We start from the raw sequence: 16,146 nt of genomic DNA, 5'->3' as shown, positions 1-16,146 counted from the left end.
TTCAACTATGCAGTTGGATTTGCCTAATTCTTACTATAGGCTATTCAATTTATGCTTTCTGTGTTTTGAAGCTTTTTGATATGGTAGAGAATTATGGTGGAGATTGTTATATCTTCCTGGAAATTTAACTTTTATTTTCAAATACTGAATCTCTTTATTCCAGTGTTGCTTTCTGTTTTAAAGTCTATTTAGTCTGACATATCTATATATCTATGCACACACTAGCTTCCCTTAATTAGCATTTCTATGATATTTCTGTATTCTCATTTACTTTTCCTGTACTGTTAAGTTCAAGATCTACATTGGGTTTTAATTTATTATCCAATCTGTCTTTTATTTATCAGATTATCCTCTTAAACATTTTTGTGATTAATTTTTGCATATTTTTAATTAACTAAAGTCTATAATTTATTCAGATTTCTTTCTTTTTTTTGTTCAAGTTTGTTTGTTGGTTTATTTATTTATTTATAGAGGGAGGGGAAGAGAGAGAAGGAGAGAGAGATCCTAAGCAGGCTCTGCACCTGTCAGTATGGAGCCTGACTCAAACTCATGAACCATGAGATCATGACCTGAGCCAAAATCAAGTCAGATGCTTGACCAACTGAGTCACCTAGGCATCCCCAGGTTTCTTTTCTTTATACTGAATAGCCTCTTTATGTGCCAGGATCTTCTCTAGTATACCTCATTACATTTAGGTGTTATGACTCCTTACAGTCCTCCGTACTGCATATTTTTTATAACTTTAGTTGCCCCAAATTTCCATATTTTTATGTTCATTTTGCCACATTTGTTTTTTAATTAAATTTTTGTTCATTTCTCTTGATCTGTGTGTTTTGTTTTTCTTTCTTCCTCTATTTAAGCAATTTAGTGGATATATACTTTTTATTTTCCTTTACTGATTATTCTTGCATTTTTGCCATACATATTTAAGTTTTAACCATATCTAGGCCACTTTCAAAATAATGGGGTTTACAATTTACAACCCAATTAACTTACATAACATTTTTATAAATATTGCATTTCTGTCACCTCTGTGCTTTACATTGGAAAATTCCTTATAACTTTTATTCTGAAAATATTTGCTTTATTTTACCTATCATTTCTTTTGGTTGTTAGGGTTTTTTGCATGTCAAAGTTTCACTGTGAAGAATTTTATTTAAATTATATTCTCTTTCTTAAAATACACATTAGTATTTTTTAGTTCTCTTTAAAGGAAGTTCTCTGCCCACTTTAATGATAAATATTTATGTGATATATAATTGTGATATATAATACACATGAAATATATGCATGAAAGATGAACAAAGTGTGTAATGGATATATACTTAAAAAGCATCTGAATAATTTGCACTCAGGCCTTATCAACTAAGTTTGAAAGTGATCACTCCTCTTCAGTTTTCAGGAAGAGTTTAGGAGGGTAACATTTAGTTAAATTTTTTGTGAACATTTGGAAGAATTCACCAGTGAAGCCAACTGGACTTGGTCGTATGATTCTTTGGAGTTTTTTGATTACTGACCCTATCTCCTTACTAGTAGTCAATCTATTCATATTTTCTGTTTTTTAATGATTCAGTTTTGGTATATGTATTTCTAGGAAATTATCCATTTCTACTAAGTTGTTCAATTATGGGCATATAATTTTTCATAGTAGTCTCTTATGAACCTTTGTACTTCATGGTATCAGTTGTAACCTCTCCTCTTTCATTTCTGATTTTATTATGAAACTTCTTTTTCTGTTTCTTGGTGAGTCTAGCTAAAACTTGGTCAATATTTTTAATCTTTTAAAAGAGTTGACTCCTGGTTTCATTGATCTTTTAGATTGGGATTTCAGTCTCCATTTAATTTATTAACATCTGATTTTTGTTATTTTCTTTTTTCTACTAACTTTGTTCTTCTTCTTCTAGTTCCTATAGGTATAAAATTAAATTGTTTAAAATTTTTTTGTTTTTTGAGGTAGGCCTATATTGCTATGTACTTTCCACTTGGAAATGCTTTTACTGCATCTCATAGACTTTTTTTTTATGTTGCATTTAAATTTCATTCATCTCAAGGTATATTTTGAATTTTAAAAAAATTCTTTATTGACTTATTTGTTATTCACTATTTTACCACCATATACTGAATTTTTAATTTTTCTAGTTTTCTTTTTGTAATTGATCTCTTGTTTCATACCTTTGTCAGAAAAGATGTTTGATATTATTTTAGTCTTCTTAAAAGTACTGAGACTTCTTTTGTGGCCAACACATGATCTAAAATGGAGAATGTTCCATGTGCACTTGAGAAAAATGTGTATTCTTGCTGCTTTTGGATGGAATGCTCTGTATATGTCTATTAATTTATCTGGTCAAATGTGTTTTCTTTTATTAGAAAAATAAAGTAATAATTCTAAAATTTCGTAAGTCTATGGTAATATATTTTTAAAAGTGTGTGAAATTGTTTTTTTTTTCCTCTCCAAATTTTTATGTAAACTCCCATTAGTTAACATGCTTCAGTAGTAGAATGTAATGATTCGTCACTTACATATAAGGCCCAGGAGTCATCACAAGTGCCCACCTTAATAGTCATCACCCATTTAACCCATCCCCCACCCTCCTCCCCTCCAGCAATCCTTAGTTTGTACTCTATAGTTAAGAGTCTGTTAATGGATTTGCCTCTTTCTTCTTTCCCCTCTATGTTTATCTACTTTATTTTTTAAGTTCGACATGTGAGTGAAATCATTGGAGTGCATGTATCCATTTCTCAGTACCATAATGGACTGTGCTGCAATGCTCAGGAGAGAAGAAAGGGCAGGCCAACTATCATCAGTTCACTGCCACACCTTAACCAACATATATAGCTTTCATTCTATTTGGATGAAACCCTATATCCTTGCTCTGTTTATTTTTGAAGGAAGGTGCCAAAGGTGTTGGGTCAATGCTAACCCAAATGCATTATGTCGGATAGGGAATTGAGGCCCTCTTGTCTTCCTTTTACTTGTCCACAGTAAAGCACAAGAGTGGCCAGGAATAGTCCATTGTCATGGCCCAAGTATTTAAGTACCATGGGTCTTCTTTAGGTCAGTAGTGAGAATTTCTCCCAAGGGCAGACTATTAATGTTCTCATTAGATTCCCTCTGGCTTAATATCCAGATCTACATGAACCTATGGCTCAGACTTCAATTATTGGTTGATTTATTTATCTTCTGGCCCTTGACTTGCATGGAATTTTGTTTGGACTTTGCCAATGCATCCATTCTGGAGACCTTATTGCCCAGTTCATGAATAGTTTCCAGAGACTATTCCTAGACACAAGAAGAAAATGAGTTGTCTCTGATAGGCTGGTTGCACTAGAATGGTTTTAAGTGAACTGATTTGGGTGACTGTTTCATCATCTGAGCACTCTTAGTCTTTTTTAAAAATCTAGGACAGAGTCACAGTGCACCTAAGGGAAGAGGTAGCTTGACCCACTGGATTTCAAGGTATTTATTGGAGAATGGAGATTCATTATGGATAAGCCAGTTTTATTATGGCTGTAAAGACCTACTACAATAAGCCCCAAGAGGTTTTCACATTCCCATTCTTCATGTGCATGCCATTAGCCAGAGTGGTCATTGACCAACTGTACTTAGAGAATGAGGTTAGTTCTTTTTTTTTATTATTTTTTTTAAGATTTATTTATTGTTGAGAGACAAAGAAAGACAGAGCATGAGCAGGGGAGGGGCAGAGAGGGAGAGAGGGAGACATAGAATCTGAAGCAGGCTCCAGGCTCTGAGCTGTCAGGACAGAGCCCTATGTGGGGCTTGAACTCATATACCATGAGATCATGACCTGAGCCGAAATCGGACACTTAACTGACTGAGCCACCCAGGTGCCCCGAGAATGAGGTTAGTTCTTGAGTGACAATGACTTCCTAGCCTTCAAATCTAGCAAAACTAGCATAGATCTCTAATATTGTAATTGGATGAGGTAGCTTTAATGATTTTATCAGGTTTTGCCCAAGTATATCTAATTTCTTTCCTTTCTCTTGCATTGTCAGAACATAACTCAGTAAATGTTGGAGTGATTAACTGCTCTTAGTCACCATGAATTTTACTATCTATAACTCTGGCCACCATCAGAAAGAAAGTAGATTCACTTTCTTGATAGTGTAGGTGAGTGAAAAACAACCATAATAACATTTTTTTTTCTTTTTTTAGTATTATAAGACCATCATTCCCCACTGATGGAACTTATCAGGAGTCTCAACATGATAGTCAAAAACCATTTGTCCCATTGTCACTAAAGATGTCAGTACCCAATTCTGCTTCTGTCTTCCATACCTACCCAAATGATCCATAGAATCCATCTTTGTGCCTAGAAAGGCATTTTGACCTTGTCTTTGGTTTTAAACAAAAAGATTTGTGATGTGTCTAGGTGGTCTTCATTATATTTATTTATATTTGTTTTTCTTCTGACTTGCTGATGTTTTTTGGAAGTGAGTGATGATATACTTAATTAGATGTGGAAAAAAAGATATAGAACATTTACATTACCATAGTTTCCCATACCTCCTTAAGTAAATCCTATAAGAATCTAAATTTCTGATTTCTGTCATAACTCATTATTTTTGTCCCCTATTGAAATTCATATGAATGAATCATAGATTATGGATCTTTTTTGATTCTGGAACATTTGCTTTATATATTTTTGATATTCATCCATATGATTGAATGTATCTGTAGTTCATTTGTATTTGTTATAGAGTAGTATTTCTTTGTATGGATATTCCTTGGAGTGTTTGTCCATCAAATTATTAATGAACATTTAGATTGTTTTTGTTTGGGACTATTATAAAAAAAGCTCCTAAAATATTCATATCCAAATCTTGCTTGGACTTATGTTTTCATTTCTCTTGGGTAAATATATAGGAGTGGAATTTCTGAGTTACATGGTAGTTGATTAACTATTAAATCTATAACAACATGTCAAACTTCTTTCCCAAATGTTGTAATATTTTATATTCCAACCATCTGTGTATGAGAGTTGTAATTTTTCCTTATTGTCATCAACTTTTGTTATTGCCAGTCTTTTTCATTTTAGTCATTTGAATTTGTGCTGGTATCTCATTGTGTTTTTAATTTATGTTTCCTCTATGAATAATTATACTGGACAGTGTTTCATATGATTATGGGACTTTCATATGCCTCCTTTTTAAAGTGTCTGTTCAAACATTTTGTACATATTTATAAGGTTATTTGCTTTTTTATTATGTAGTTAGAGAAATTCTTTTTTTTAAATAATGTTTACTTAATTTTAAGAAAGAGAAAGAGAGAGTGAGAGAGGGGCAGAGAGAGGGAGACACAGAATCTGAAGCAGGTTCTAGGCTCTGAACTGTCAGCACAGAGCCTGATGTAGGGCTTGAACTCACAAACCAGGAGATCATAACCTGAGCCAAAGTTGGATGCTTAGGCAACTGAGCCACCCAGGCACCCCTAGAAATTCTTAATATAAACTATATGCAAGTCTTTTGCCAGATTTTCTCCCAGTATGTGGCTTGGTTTTGTATTTTCTTAAAGATATCTTTCAAAAAGTCAAATTTTTAATTGGGTGAAGTTCAGTTTACCTTTTTTTTTTCTTTTATGTGTTATCCTACTTGAGTCGTATCTATCCCATGGTTGTGAAGCTTTCTCGTAAGTGTTCTAGAAGTTTATTGATTTTAGCTTTTATATGTATATCTATGATCCGTTTTTGAGAAATGTTTGTAAGTTAAGGATCAGGATGTATTTTTTCTGTATGTATATCCAATTGTTCCAGGACCATTTGTTGAATAGCTATATTTTTCTTGGCACCTGTATTGAAAAACAGTTCATCACATACTTTGTGTTCCATTGTTTCATATATCTAGCCTTATACCAATAACAGCTCTCCTTACCCTAACTCATAAAATCAGGTAAAATGTGTCTTCATATTTTGTACTTCTTTAATCAAGATAGATTTGGTGATTTTAGGTCTTTGCATTTCTATGTAAAATTTAGAATCAACTTTTCTATTTCTACTCACATCCCCTAAAGAAAAAAATCCTAATTCTGCTGCAATTTTGACTGGGATTTTTAAAAATCTATAGATGAATTTGTAGAGAAGTGAGTTATTCATAATGTTATGATTTCAAACCATGATCATGGTATATTGTTCCATTTATTTAGGTATCTTTAATTCTTAAAGTTAACCCTAAACATTTAATGTTTTGAATGTTATTGTAAATTGGATACTTAAAAAAAATTTTAATTCCCAGTATCCTTTGCAGGCATATAGAAATAGAATTAAGTCATGAAAGTTGTTGATTCCTCCAATTAATGTTACTTTGAATGACTGACTTATATTTTGGAAAATACTTACAAAATAATCAGGATTACCAACCAAAATGAGTATATGAAAATGAATATGCTTCTGTATTTTATTCCAGAAATAGAGAACCACTTCAGTAAGATATTAAATATTGAGGAGACATTTAAAAATGGTTTGGACAACTAGGAGAAAAGAAAACATCCTTTTGATTCTCAAATTTCTCAATGATATACCTTGGCTACCTGTTTTATAAAGTTCTGGCTTCCAGTCCCATAATGGCATTCTGTTCCTAAAGCATAAGTCCTTAAGAGTCAATTTCTAAGCCAGGTATTTAGTCTAGATTTGGGTATTGTGAAAATTTGCTCTCTACTGTAGGCTTTCTCTTTGATACTAGCCTTGGAATTTCCTGTCATGTCATTGATATTTGCTCCCCCTGCCTGCATTAATATTTAGTTTCCATTCAATCCTCTAGCTGCACTAAATACTATTGACAGTTTTTCAATTAAATATTTAAATTGTGAAGCATAACACACTTTAGTTAATATTGAAATATAAAATAAAAAAAATATCATCTGACTCCTGTAAATTTAAACTTGTTATATAGTGATAAAGGTCTGATATACTTTAATAATACACTAATGTTGCAGTTAGTGTAATTATAACATTATATCTAATTTTGTATAAAATATTATGTGATAATCCAAGTAGTACAAGAGATCAAGAATAAATTACTATTTTATAAATGCACTTGATATATTTATCTACTGTTTTGAAAGAAAGATCCCTGATTACAGCTTCTCTTACAGCATAACACTCAAAACATTCTATATGTTATAGTTTTCAGTTTATAGGTCTTTCACCTCTTTTGTTAAGTTTATTCTGAGGTATTTTATTCTTTTTGGTGCATTTATAAATGGCATTGTTCTCTAATTTTTGCTTCTGCTACTTTGTGGTTTTGTTATTAGTGTATAGAGACACTACTGGTTTCTGGGTATTAATTTTGTATCCTGCAACTTTAATGAATTAATTTATTACTTCTAGTAGTTTTTTAGGGGAGTCTTTAGAATGTTTTGTGTCTAGTATTATGTTATCTGCAAATAGAGACAGTTCAACTTCTTCTTTACCAATATGGATACCTCTTTTTTCTTTTTCTTGTGTGATTGCTGTGGCTAGGACTTCTAGTACTATGCTGAAAAAAGTAGTAAGAGTGGACATTCTTGTCTTGTGTCTGATCTTAGAAGAAAATCTCTGTTTTTCAACATTGAGTATTATGTTGGATGTGGTAAAGGATCTGTACTCTGAAAACTGAAAAACGTTGATAAAAGAAATTGAAGATGACACAAACAAATGGAAAGATATTCCATGATTATGTATTGGAAGAATTAATATTGCTAAAATGTCCATATTACTTAAAGCAATCTACAGATTCAGTGCAATCCCTATTAAAATACAAACAGCATTTTTCACAGAACTAGAACAAATAACACTAAAATTTGTATAGAACCATCAAAGACCCTGAATAGTCAAAGTGATCTTGAGAAAGAACAAAGATGGAGGTATCACAATCTCAGATTCCAAGATATCCTACAATTCTGTAGAAATGGCCTTTGGGGACCTCCATCCACTCAAGAGAGACGCCAAACCACATCCCTGTCTGCTGCTGCTAACGTGAGCTGTGCCCCTGGCCACTGCCCTACTTTGGGGGGATCCAACCTAAGACTACCACTCAGCACAAATTTTGCTAACGCTGTGAGTGACTTATTGAGCTACCACCTTTCTCCATGCCCAGCCTCTGTGCTCATGGCCTCACACCATGCTTAGCCACCACATGACTGTGGTCACCTCAGCAACCACATGCCAGACCCTGGCTGCAGCCACTAACATGCTCCCACAACAGGGATATAATCAGTGCAGAAATCTAGACTGAAGGGAAAAGGTACTCAGACACCATAGCAGGACACAAGCAACACATATAGGAGACTCCTCTGAAGTGCCAAGTTCTGGTGAACCAAGGACACTGCACTACAGGACACTACAGGACCTCTTCATAAAGCCACTACTTTCAAGAGCAGAGGATATAGGTGACTTTCCTAACACACAGAAACAGAGAGACAAAAATAGAGGAATTTGTCTCAAATGAAAGAACATGACAAAATCATAGCAGGGGACTTAACTGAAACAAAAAGAAGTAATATGCCTGATAGAGAATTTAATGATTGTAAAGATATTCACTGGGCTTCCAAAAAAAGTGGATGACATCAGTGTGACTCTGGACAAAGACATAAAAATAACATATCAGAGATGAAGAACTCAATAAATGAAATTTAAAAAGCAATGGAGGGGCACCTGGGTGGCTCAGTCAGTTAAGTGTCCAACCTTGGTTTAGGTCATGATCTCGTGGTTCATGGGTTTGGGCCCAGTATCAGGCTCTTTGCTGACAGCTCAGAGCCTGAAGACTGCTTCGGATTTTGTGTCTTCCCCTCTCTCTGTCCCTCCTCTGTTCATGCTCTGTCTCTGTCTCTCAACAATAAATAAATGTGAAAAAAAATTTTAAAAAGCAGTGGATGAATTAAATAGTAGGCCACAAGAAGGGAAACAGAGATAAATAATATGCCTGATGGAGAATTTAAAGTAATGATACTCACTTGACTTGAGAAAAAAATGGAGGACATCAGCAAGACTCTTGACAAATAGATACAAAATAACATATCAGAGATGAATAACTGAATGAATGAAATTAAAAATATAACAGATGTAATAAATAGTAGGCTACAGGAAGCAGAGGAATGTATCAGTGATCTGGAGGATAGAGTAATGGAAAGCAATCAAACTGAACAAGGGAGAGACAAATACTGCATTATGAAAATATAATTAGAGAACTCAGTGACTCCATTAAACATAATCACATTCACATTAGGGATCCCAGAGGGGAGGAGAGGGAATGGGGGGCTGAAAATGTATTTGATAAAATAATAGTTGAAAACTTCCCAAATCTGGGGAGAGAGATAGAGATCCAAATTCAGGAGGCACAGAAATCCCCCAACAAATTCAACCCAAAGAGGCCCACACCAAGGCACATAGTAATTAAAATGGGAAAAAAAATAGTGATAAAGAATTTTAAAGGTTGTAAGTGACAAGAAAACATTTACATATAATGGAAACCCCACAAGGCTATGAGGTTAATTTCAGCAGAAATTTTTGTAGGCCATAGGGACTGGCATGATGTATTCAGAGTGCTGAGGGAAAAATCTGTATCCAAGATGTTCTACCTAGCAAGGCTATCATTCAGAATAGAAGAAGAGATAAAGAGTTTCTCTGACAAAGAAAAACTAAAGGATTTCATAACTACTAAACTAGCTCTACAAGAGATATTAAAGGGGGCCCTTTGAGTGCAAAGACCATAAGTGAGAATATGAAAAGTAAAAAATATAAAAAATATTAAAAAATATAAAGGTAAAAATATGTTTCTGTAAAAAGTAGCCAAGGTTTTCATAAAAAGATATAAAATATGATGCCTAATATCTGAAGTGTGAAAGGGAGAGGAGTAATGAATGAGATCAAAATTAAGCTACCATCAATTGAATATAGACTGCTATATGTAGAAGTTGTTATATATAAACCATGTAGTAACCACAAATAAAAAAAAACAGTAATAGAAATTCTGCAAAAAATAGAATAAGGTATTCAGGTGTATCACTAAAGAAAACCAAAAAACTATGAAAGAGATAAAGAGAAGAAAGGATCAGAGAAAAGCTATCAAAAAATCACAAAGCAGACAATAAAATGGCAATAAATATCTATCAAAAGTTACTTGGAATGTGAATGGACTCGAAGCAAAAGACTCATTTCAGACTTAAAGACACCTGCAGATTGAAAGTGAGGAGATAGAGAAACACTAATCAGGGAAATGGATGTCAAAAGAAACCCAGAGTAGCAATACTTACTTAGACAAAATAGACTTTTAAAAAAAATTTAAATTCTAATCAACGTACAGTGTAATATTACTTTTAGATATACAATATAGTGATTCAACAGTTCCATACAGCACCATACAGCTCATCAAAACAAGTTCAGTTCTTAACCCCATCACCTGTTTAACACGTCTCCCCATGCATCCCCCTTCTAGTAACTATCAGTTTGTTCTCTATAGTTAAGAGTCTATTTCTTTGGCTCTCTTTTTCCCCTTTGCTCATTTGTTTCTTAACTTTCACATATGTGTGAAATCATATATTTGTCTTTCTCTGACTTATTTCACTTAGCATAATACTCTTTAGATCCATCCATGTCATTGCAATTGGCAAGATTTCATTCTTTTTTATGGCTGAATAACATTCCATTGTACATACATGTCACATCTTCTTTATCAATTTATAAATAAGCGGACACTTGGGCTGTTTCCATAATTTGGCTATTGTAGTTAATGCTGCTATTGACACTGGGGTGCATGCATTCCTTTGAATGAGTGTTTTGTATTTTGGGAATATATACTCAGTAGTATTTTTGTATTCTTTGGTTAAATACCTAGTAGTGCAATTGCTGGGTCATAGGGTAGTTCTATTTTTAACTATTTGAGGAATCTCCTTACTATTTCCCAGAGTGGCTGAACCAGTTTGCATTCCCACCAACAGTGCAAAGTGTTCCCCTTTCTCAACATCCTCACAAACTGAGAAACAGACTCTTAATTATAGGGAAGAAACAGATGTTTGCCAGAGGAGTGGTAGCTGAGGTAATGAGTTAATTAGATGATGGGATTAAGGAGTGCACTTGTCATAATGAACACTGTGTGATGTATGAAATCTGAAACTAATATAGCACTGTTATGTTAAATATACTAAATTAAAATTTAAAAAGAAAAAAAAGAAAACAAAAAGGCAACCTACTGATTAGGATGAGATATTTGGAAATGAGATGCCTGATAAGGGATTAATATACAAAAAATATATAGAATTTATATGACTCAACATTATTTAAAAATGGGCAGAGAAGTTGAATAGACATTTTTTCAAAGAAGACATCCAAATGGCCAATGGACACATGAAAAGATGCTCAACATCACTAATCATTAGGGAAATGCAAGTCAAAATCACAATGAGATCTCACCTTACACCAGAAAGAATGGGTAACAATCAAAAACATAAGAAATAACAAGTATTAGAGAGGATGAGGAGAAAGGGTCCCTGTATACTGTTGGTGGAGCCATTAGGGAATGAAGTATGGAGGTTCCTCAAAAAATGAAAAATAGAAATTCATATGGTTCAATATTTCCCCTACTAATATTTACCCAAAGAAAGCAAAACCACTGTTTCAAAAATATATATCCACCCCTACACTTATTGCAACATTATTTACAATAGCCAAGACATGGAAGTTACCTACTGTCAATGGATGAGTGGATAAGGAAAAGTGGTATATATACCATGTGTGTGTATAAATAAATATAAATAAATAAATATATATATTAATATACACACATGTATATGTGTGTGTGTGTGTGTGTATATATGTGCCATGCACACACACATACACACACACACACACAATGGGATATAATGCAGCTGTAGAAAAGGTTGAGATTGTGCCATTTGAGACAACATGGATGCACCTAGATGACAATTTTTAAGTGAAAACAGACTGTGATAGACAAGTAACATACTATTGCATTCATAAGTTGAATCTAAAACAAAACAAACAAACAAACAAAAAAACCCCACCAAATGAACAAGCAAAAAGCAGAATCAGACCTATAAATACAGAGAACAAACTGATGGTTCCTAGAGCGGTGTGAAGGGAATGGTTGGGCAAATGGGTGAATGGGAGAGGGAGATACAGGCTATGGAATGAATAAGTCACAGGAATAAAGTGCATAGTGTAAGGGATATAGTCATTGATATTGTGAATAACATAGCATAACATATAAACTTGTCAAAGCACAAAGTTGTACACCTGAAACTAATATATAATGTGTGAATTATACTAAAAAAACTCAATGTAAAGTGAAAAGAAATGCATACATATATATATATATAACACAAACATTTTACACACATACTATAAACTCACATATTTAGTGGGATCATGGTGGAATAAAGTTTTATCCATAAACTTAAAGAACAAAACCAGAAAAAAAGATGATAGTTCTTAGATTTTATGAGTCGACCATTTCACAATATCACAATATCAAAAAGTTACCAAAAAAACCCCACCCAAACAAAAGTAAGTTGTCATGACAAATTTTAAATGTAGTGATATATGTTGGTGGCTAGGGCTTAATATCATTAATAGAATGCTTACAAATAAAGGAAATAAACACATGAATACATCAACATAAATATAGACACAGAAATATTAAATAAATAATAGTGTGCAGATATGTAAAATTTTCTGTATACTAATAAAAAAAATATTAATATTGAAGCAAGTATAAACACATAGTGATTTGTGACTATCCACTTTACTAATTTTTAAATATTACTATCAGTCTTGTGACATATCATTATTTTATGCTACAGGAAGAAGGAAATGGAAGTATATTATGAAGAGCCATTAATATTTTTGTGCTCTCTTATCTAATAATTTCTAGAATTAATATTTAATGTAAGGTCTGAGAGTAAAAAAAATTACAAACTTTTTTCTTTGAAACATTATTTATGTTAATAAAATGTTGTTATAATTTAGACCTCTACTCTGTCACATCCATAAGTTATTAAATATTCCAAAGATGATATCTTGAAGAGGTTTGGTAAGATAGAAAAGTACTAATGATACAATGAATGAAAAAAATCTAAGAATTTAGAGTGCATACATTTATATATTCCTATAAGATTGAAAGAAATTGTATTGAGTTTTTTACAGTCAATTCCTTGAGCATGGAAGCATGAATGATTTCATTACCATTGTTTTTCCAATGCTGAAAATATAAGTTTAACTGAAGTGGTGTTAAAAATAAATACAGAAGTAAAAATCATACTATGATTGTAATTAACTTAGGGAAATATTTTGTGTATTTTGACAATAAATACAATTACATATTTTGTTGAAAATTCCTATTATTGTTTTCTATTTGCTTTTAGGAATGCGCTCACAAAAAATGCTGTAATCCTGTAAGTTGTACTCTAATTGGAAACGCAGAGTGTGGCAGTGGACCATGCTGTGATAGAAGAACTTGTCTGGTAAGCTTTCAAAATACTACATGATTTCCTTTCATAATGTGTGTTCTTGTGTGTCCATTTTTTTAGCATTGTTTTTTTTGCACAACTTCAAATATGTAACTTTATGGACCTGATTCATACATAATTGATTTCTAAGTTCAGAAGATGTACTTAGATCTTTTTATGCCTTCTTAGCTATGCCTTCCATTGCACTGTTTTTAGTCTCTACTCAGGGCCCATCCAGTTATTATTCAATATCAATTCCAGATTATTTGGGTGCTATGAATTTCTCTTGGTCATATCTGAATGTAGCTCTTCATAACCAAGCAACTTATGACAAAAAATTAAAAATAAGGCACCCAACACACAGTTGATGTACAATGTTTGAATAAACAAATAATGATAATAATAATAATAACAATAATAACAATAAGGCTCTCATTTTGAGAATAGCAGAAAAGGAGTCCATGTAGAGTAGTCAGCAACATATAGCATGTCTACTATTCAAGTTTTATCTTTTCAAGGGACCTCTGGTCCTGTAATTGAATTGAATCCTTAACTTCCTTTGGGAAATTTCCCCTTTACATTCCTTTATAGCCACACCTGAAAGGAGACTCAGTAAGATTTGACTTTTGGGGATTGCTTCATCTTGCCTTTTTTGTGTCACTTTCAGGAGTCAACGACAATCAAAATCTGATTAGAAATTTGCCAGGTTGTCTGTCAGTAAAATCTATCCTAATATAATTCTACTTTGTTCTGTGTTTTTCACTCTTTATGCTAGTAATTAAAGCCACTTTTCCCTTGTCTTCAAGGATGCAAGCGTAGAGTTTCTGCTACTTAGCAATAAACCTTGTTGCTCTTCCCTTCACCAGAGTGCTCACCTTGTCCTTTGTCTCCAAATCAGCAGGATTGAACAAATAAGGCTTTTCTACACAGCCCATTGCCCTTTCTCTACAACCCAAAGGGTTCTTTAAAATGGGGACAATTCTTACATTTGGTAGAGACTTTAAAAGGATTAGGTGAAGAAAAACTTGCCATAAAACTTACCATTTGCAGGTGAACAATTTAGTGATACTCAGTACATTCACAGTGTTATGCAACCGCCACCTCTATCTAGTTCCAAAACAAGTTCCTCAATCAAACAGGAGACTCCTGGAGCATTAATAAGCACTTGCTCTCCTTTCTTCCTTCCCCTCAGTCCTGGCTGGACAACACCAATTGGACAGCACCAATTTATGTTCTTTCTGGAGTAACCTATTCTGGTTATTTCATATGAACCATAGAATATGTGACCTTTTGTGTCTGGATTTCTTCACTTAACATAGTGTTGAATATTCATTCATCTTGTAGCCTATGTATCAGTGCTCCTTTATATGGCTGAAAATATTCCATTGCATGAATATACCACAGTTTATTAATCTATTCATTCATTGATGAACATTTAGGTTTTTTCCAATCTATTTCACTCACGGTTTCAAGTAAATTCATAATTTGACTTTAAGTAGTTAAAATGCAATAATAATGGAAATGATAGAAATACACTGTTCTTGTTTAATTTTTTTTACATTTTTTGGTTTACTACTTTAAAAATACATTTGTTTTTCTTTGTCTCATAGATAGCTGAAAGAGGACGTTTATGTAGGAAAATGACAGATCCATGTGATTTTCCAGAATTTTGCAATGGAACATCTGCGGCTTGTGTACCTGATGTGAAATCTGCTGATTTAGAACCATGTAATAATAATACTGCCTATTGCTATGAGGGAATATGCCGAGATCCAGATGTACAGTGTGAAGCATTATTTGGAAAATGTAATAGTTGTATCTTTTTTCTGGGGTTCCTTTTCAAACTGTATTTTTCTACAGTCAGTAAACCATCCTATAGCCACAATAAAGGGTAATGTTTGTTTAAAATCCAAATTTGAAAAAAAATAGTTAATCATTATGACTTTGAACTATATCAAGAGGCAAAATAGGCCTAATAACTACAGAACAAAAAAAATAGTATATTAATCAAATTTCACGTGTTTGGCGCAAAGAGGAGTAGAATATTAGAATTGTAGGTAAGAGAGCAAATGACTGCTTTCTTAAGCATTTCTGCCTTTGACACAATTTTCCTATTCTCAAGTGGGTAGTTTTTAGTGTTTCTCCTTCTTGTGTAGCCAGTAGATGACACTAAAAAATTCTAGTAGATGACACTTACTGGGCACTGCTGTTGTCCAGATGTTTCTATATTAATTTACCACTTTTGTTTTTTTAAGGTTAGTAATTGTAACTATTTATATTTTCAGTTGCTAAAGTTTCTACTTATCTATGTGCGCAAGAAGTGAATTTTCACGCAGATCAATTTGGAAACTGTGCCAAACATGGTTGCAATTTTCGGTGTGTATTTAGACTACTATACTTAAAAAATTTTTTTAATGTTTATTTACTTTTTGCACAGAGAGAGAGATAGATCATGAGTGGGGAGGGGGGTGGAAGTGAGAGGGAGACACAGAATCCAAAACAGGCTCTAGGCTCAGAGCTGTCAGCACAGAGACTGACGCGGGGCCTGAACCCATGAACCATGAGATCATGACCTGAGTGGAAGTTGGCCGCCCAACTGACTAAGCCACTCAGGCGCCCAAGACTACTATACTTTTTTAAATGCATGTTTGTGTGTGTGTGTGTGTGTGTGTGTGTGTGTGTGTGCGCGC

The 16,146-nt window shown here is 33.3% G+C and overlaps 1 protein-coding gene across 2 annotated transcripts in view; it reads left to right on the top strand.

Annotated features, from left to right (window-relative positions):
- LOC122217600 (A disintegrin and metallopeptidase domain 3-like) overlaps positions 1-16,146 on the top strand; it is a 137,345-nt gene that overhangs the window by 72,244 nt on the left and 48,955 nt on the right. Inside the window, exons 13-15 of one of the 2 annotated variants that reach the window (XM_042934779.1) lie at positions 13,373-13,471; positions 15,067-15,184; positions 15,742-15,832. In XM_042934779.1, the coding sequence (XP_042790713.1) occupies positions 13,373-13,471; positions 15,067-15,184; positions 15,742-15,832 (308 nt within the window). Of the gene's footprint in view, positions 1-13,372; positions 13,472-15,066; positions 15,263-15,741; positions 15,833-16,146 lie in introns of both variants that reach the window. The other variant, XM_042934778.1, reaches the window with a different exon arrangement.

Source organism: Panthera leo, chromosome B1 (assembly GCF_018350215.1).
Source record: "Panthera leo isolate Ple1 chromosome B1, P.leo_Ple1_pat1.1, whole genome shotgun sequence".
In the NCBI taxonomy this organism is placed as follows: domain Eukaryota; kingdom Metazoa; phylum Chordata; class Mammalia; order Carnivora; family Felidae; genus Panthera; species Panthera leo.
This window is presented reverse-complemented; position numbering and strand designations above follow the sequence as displayed.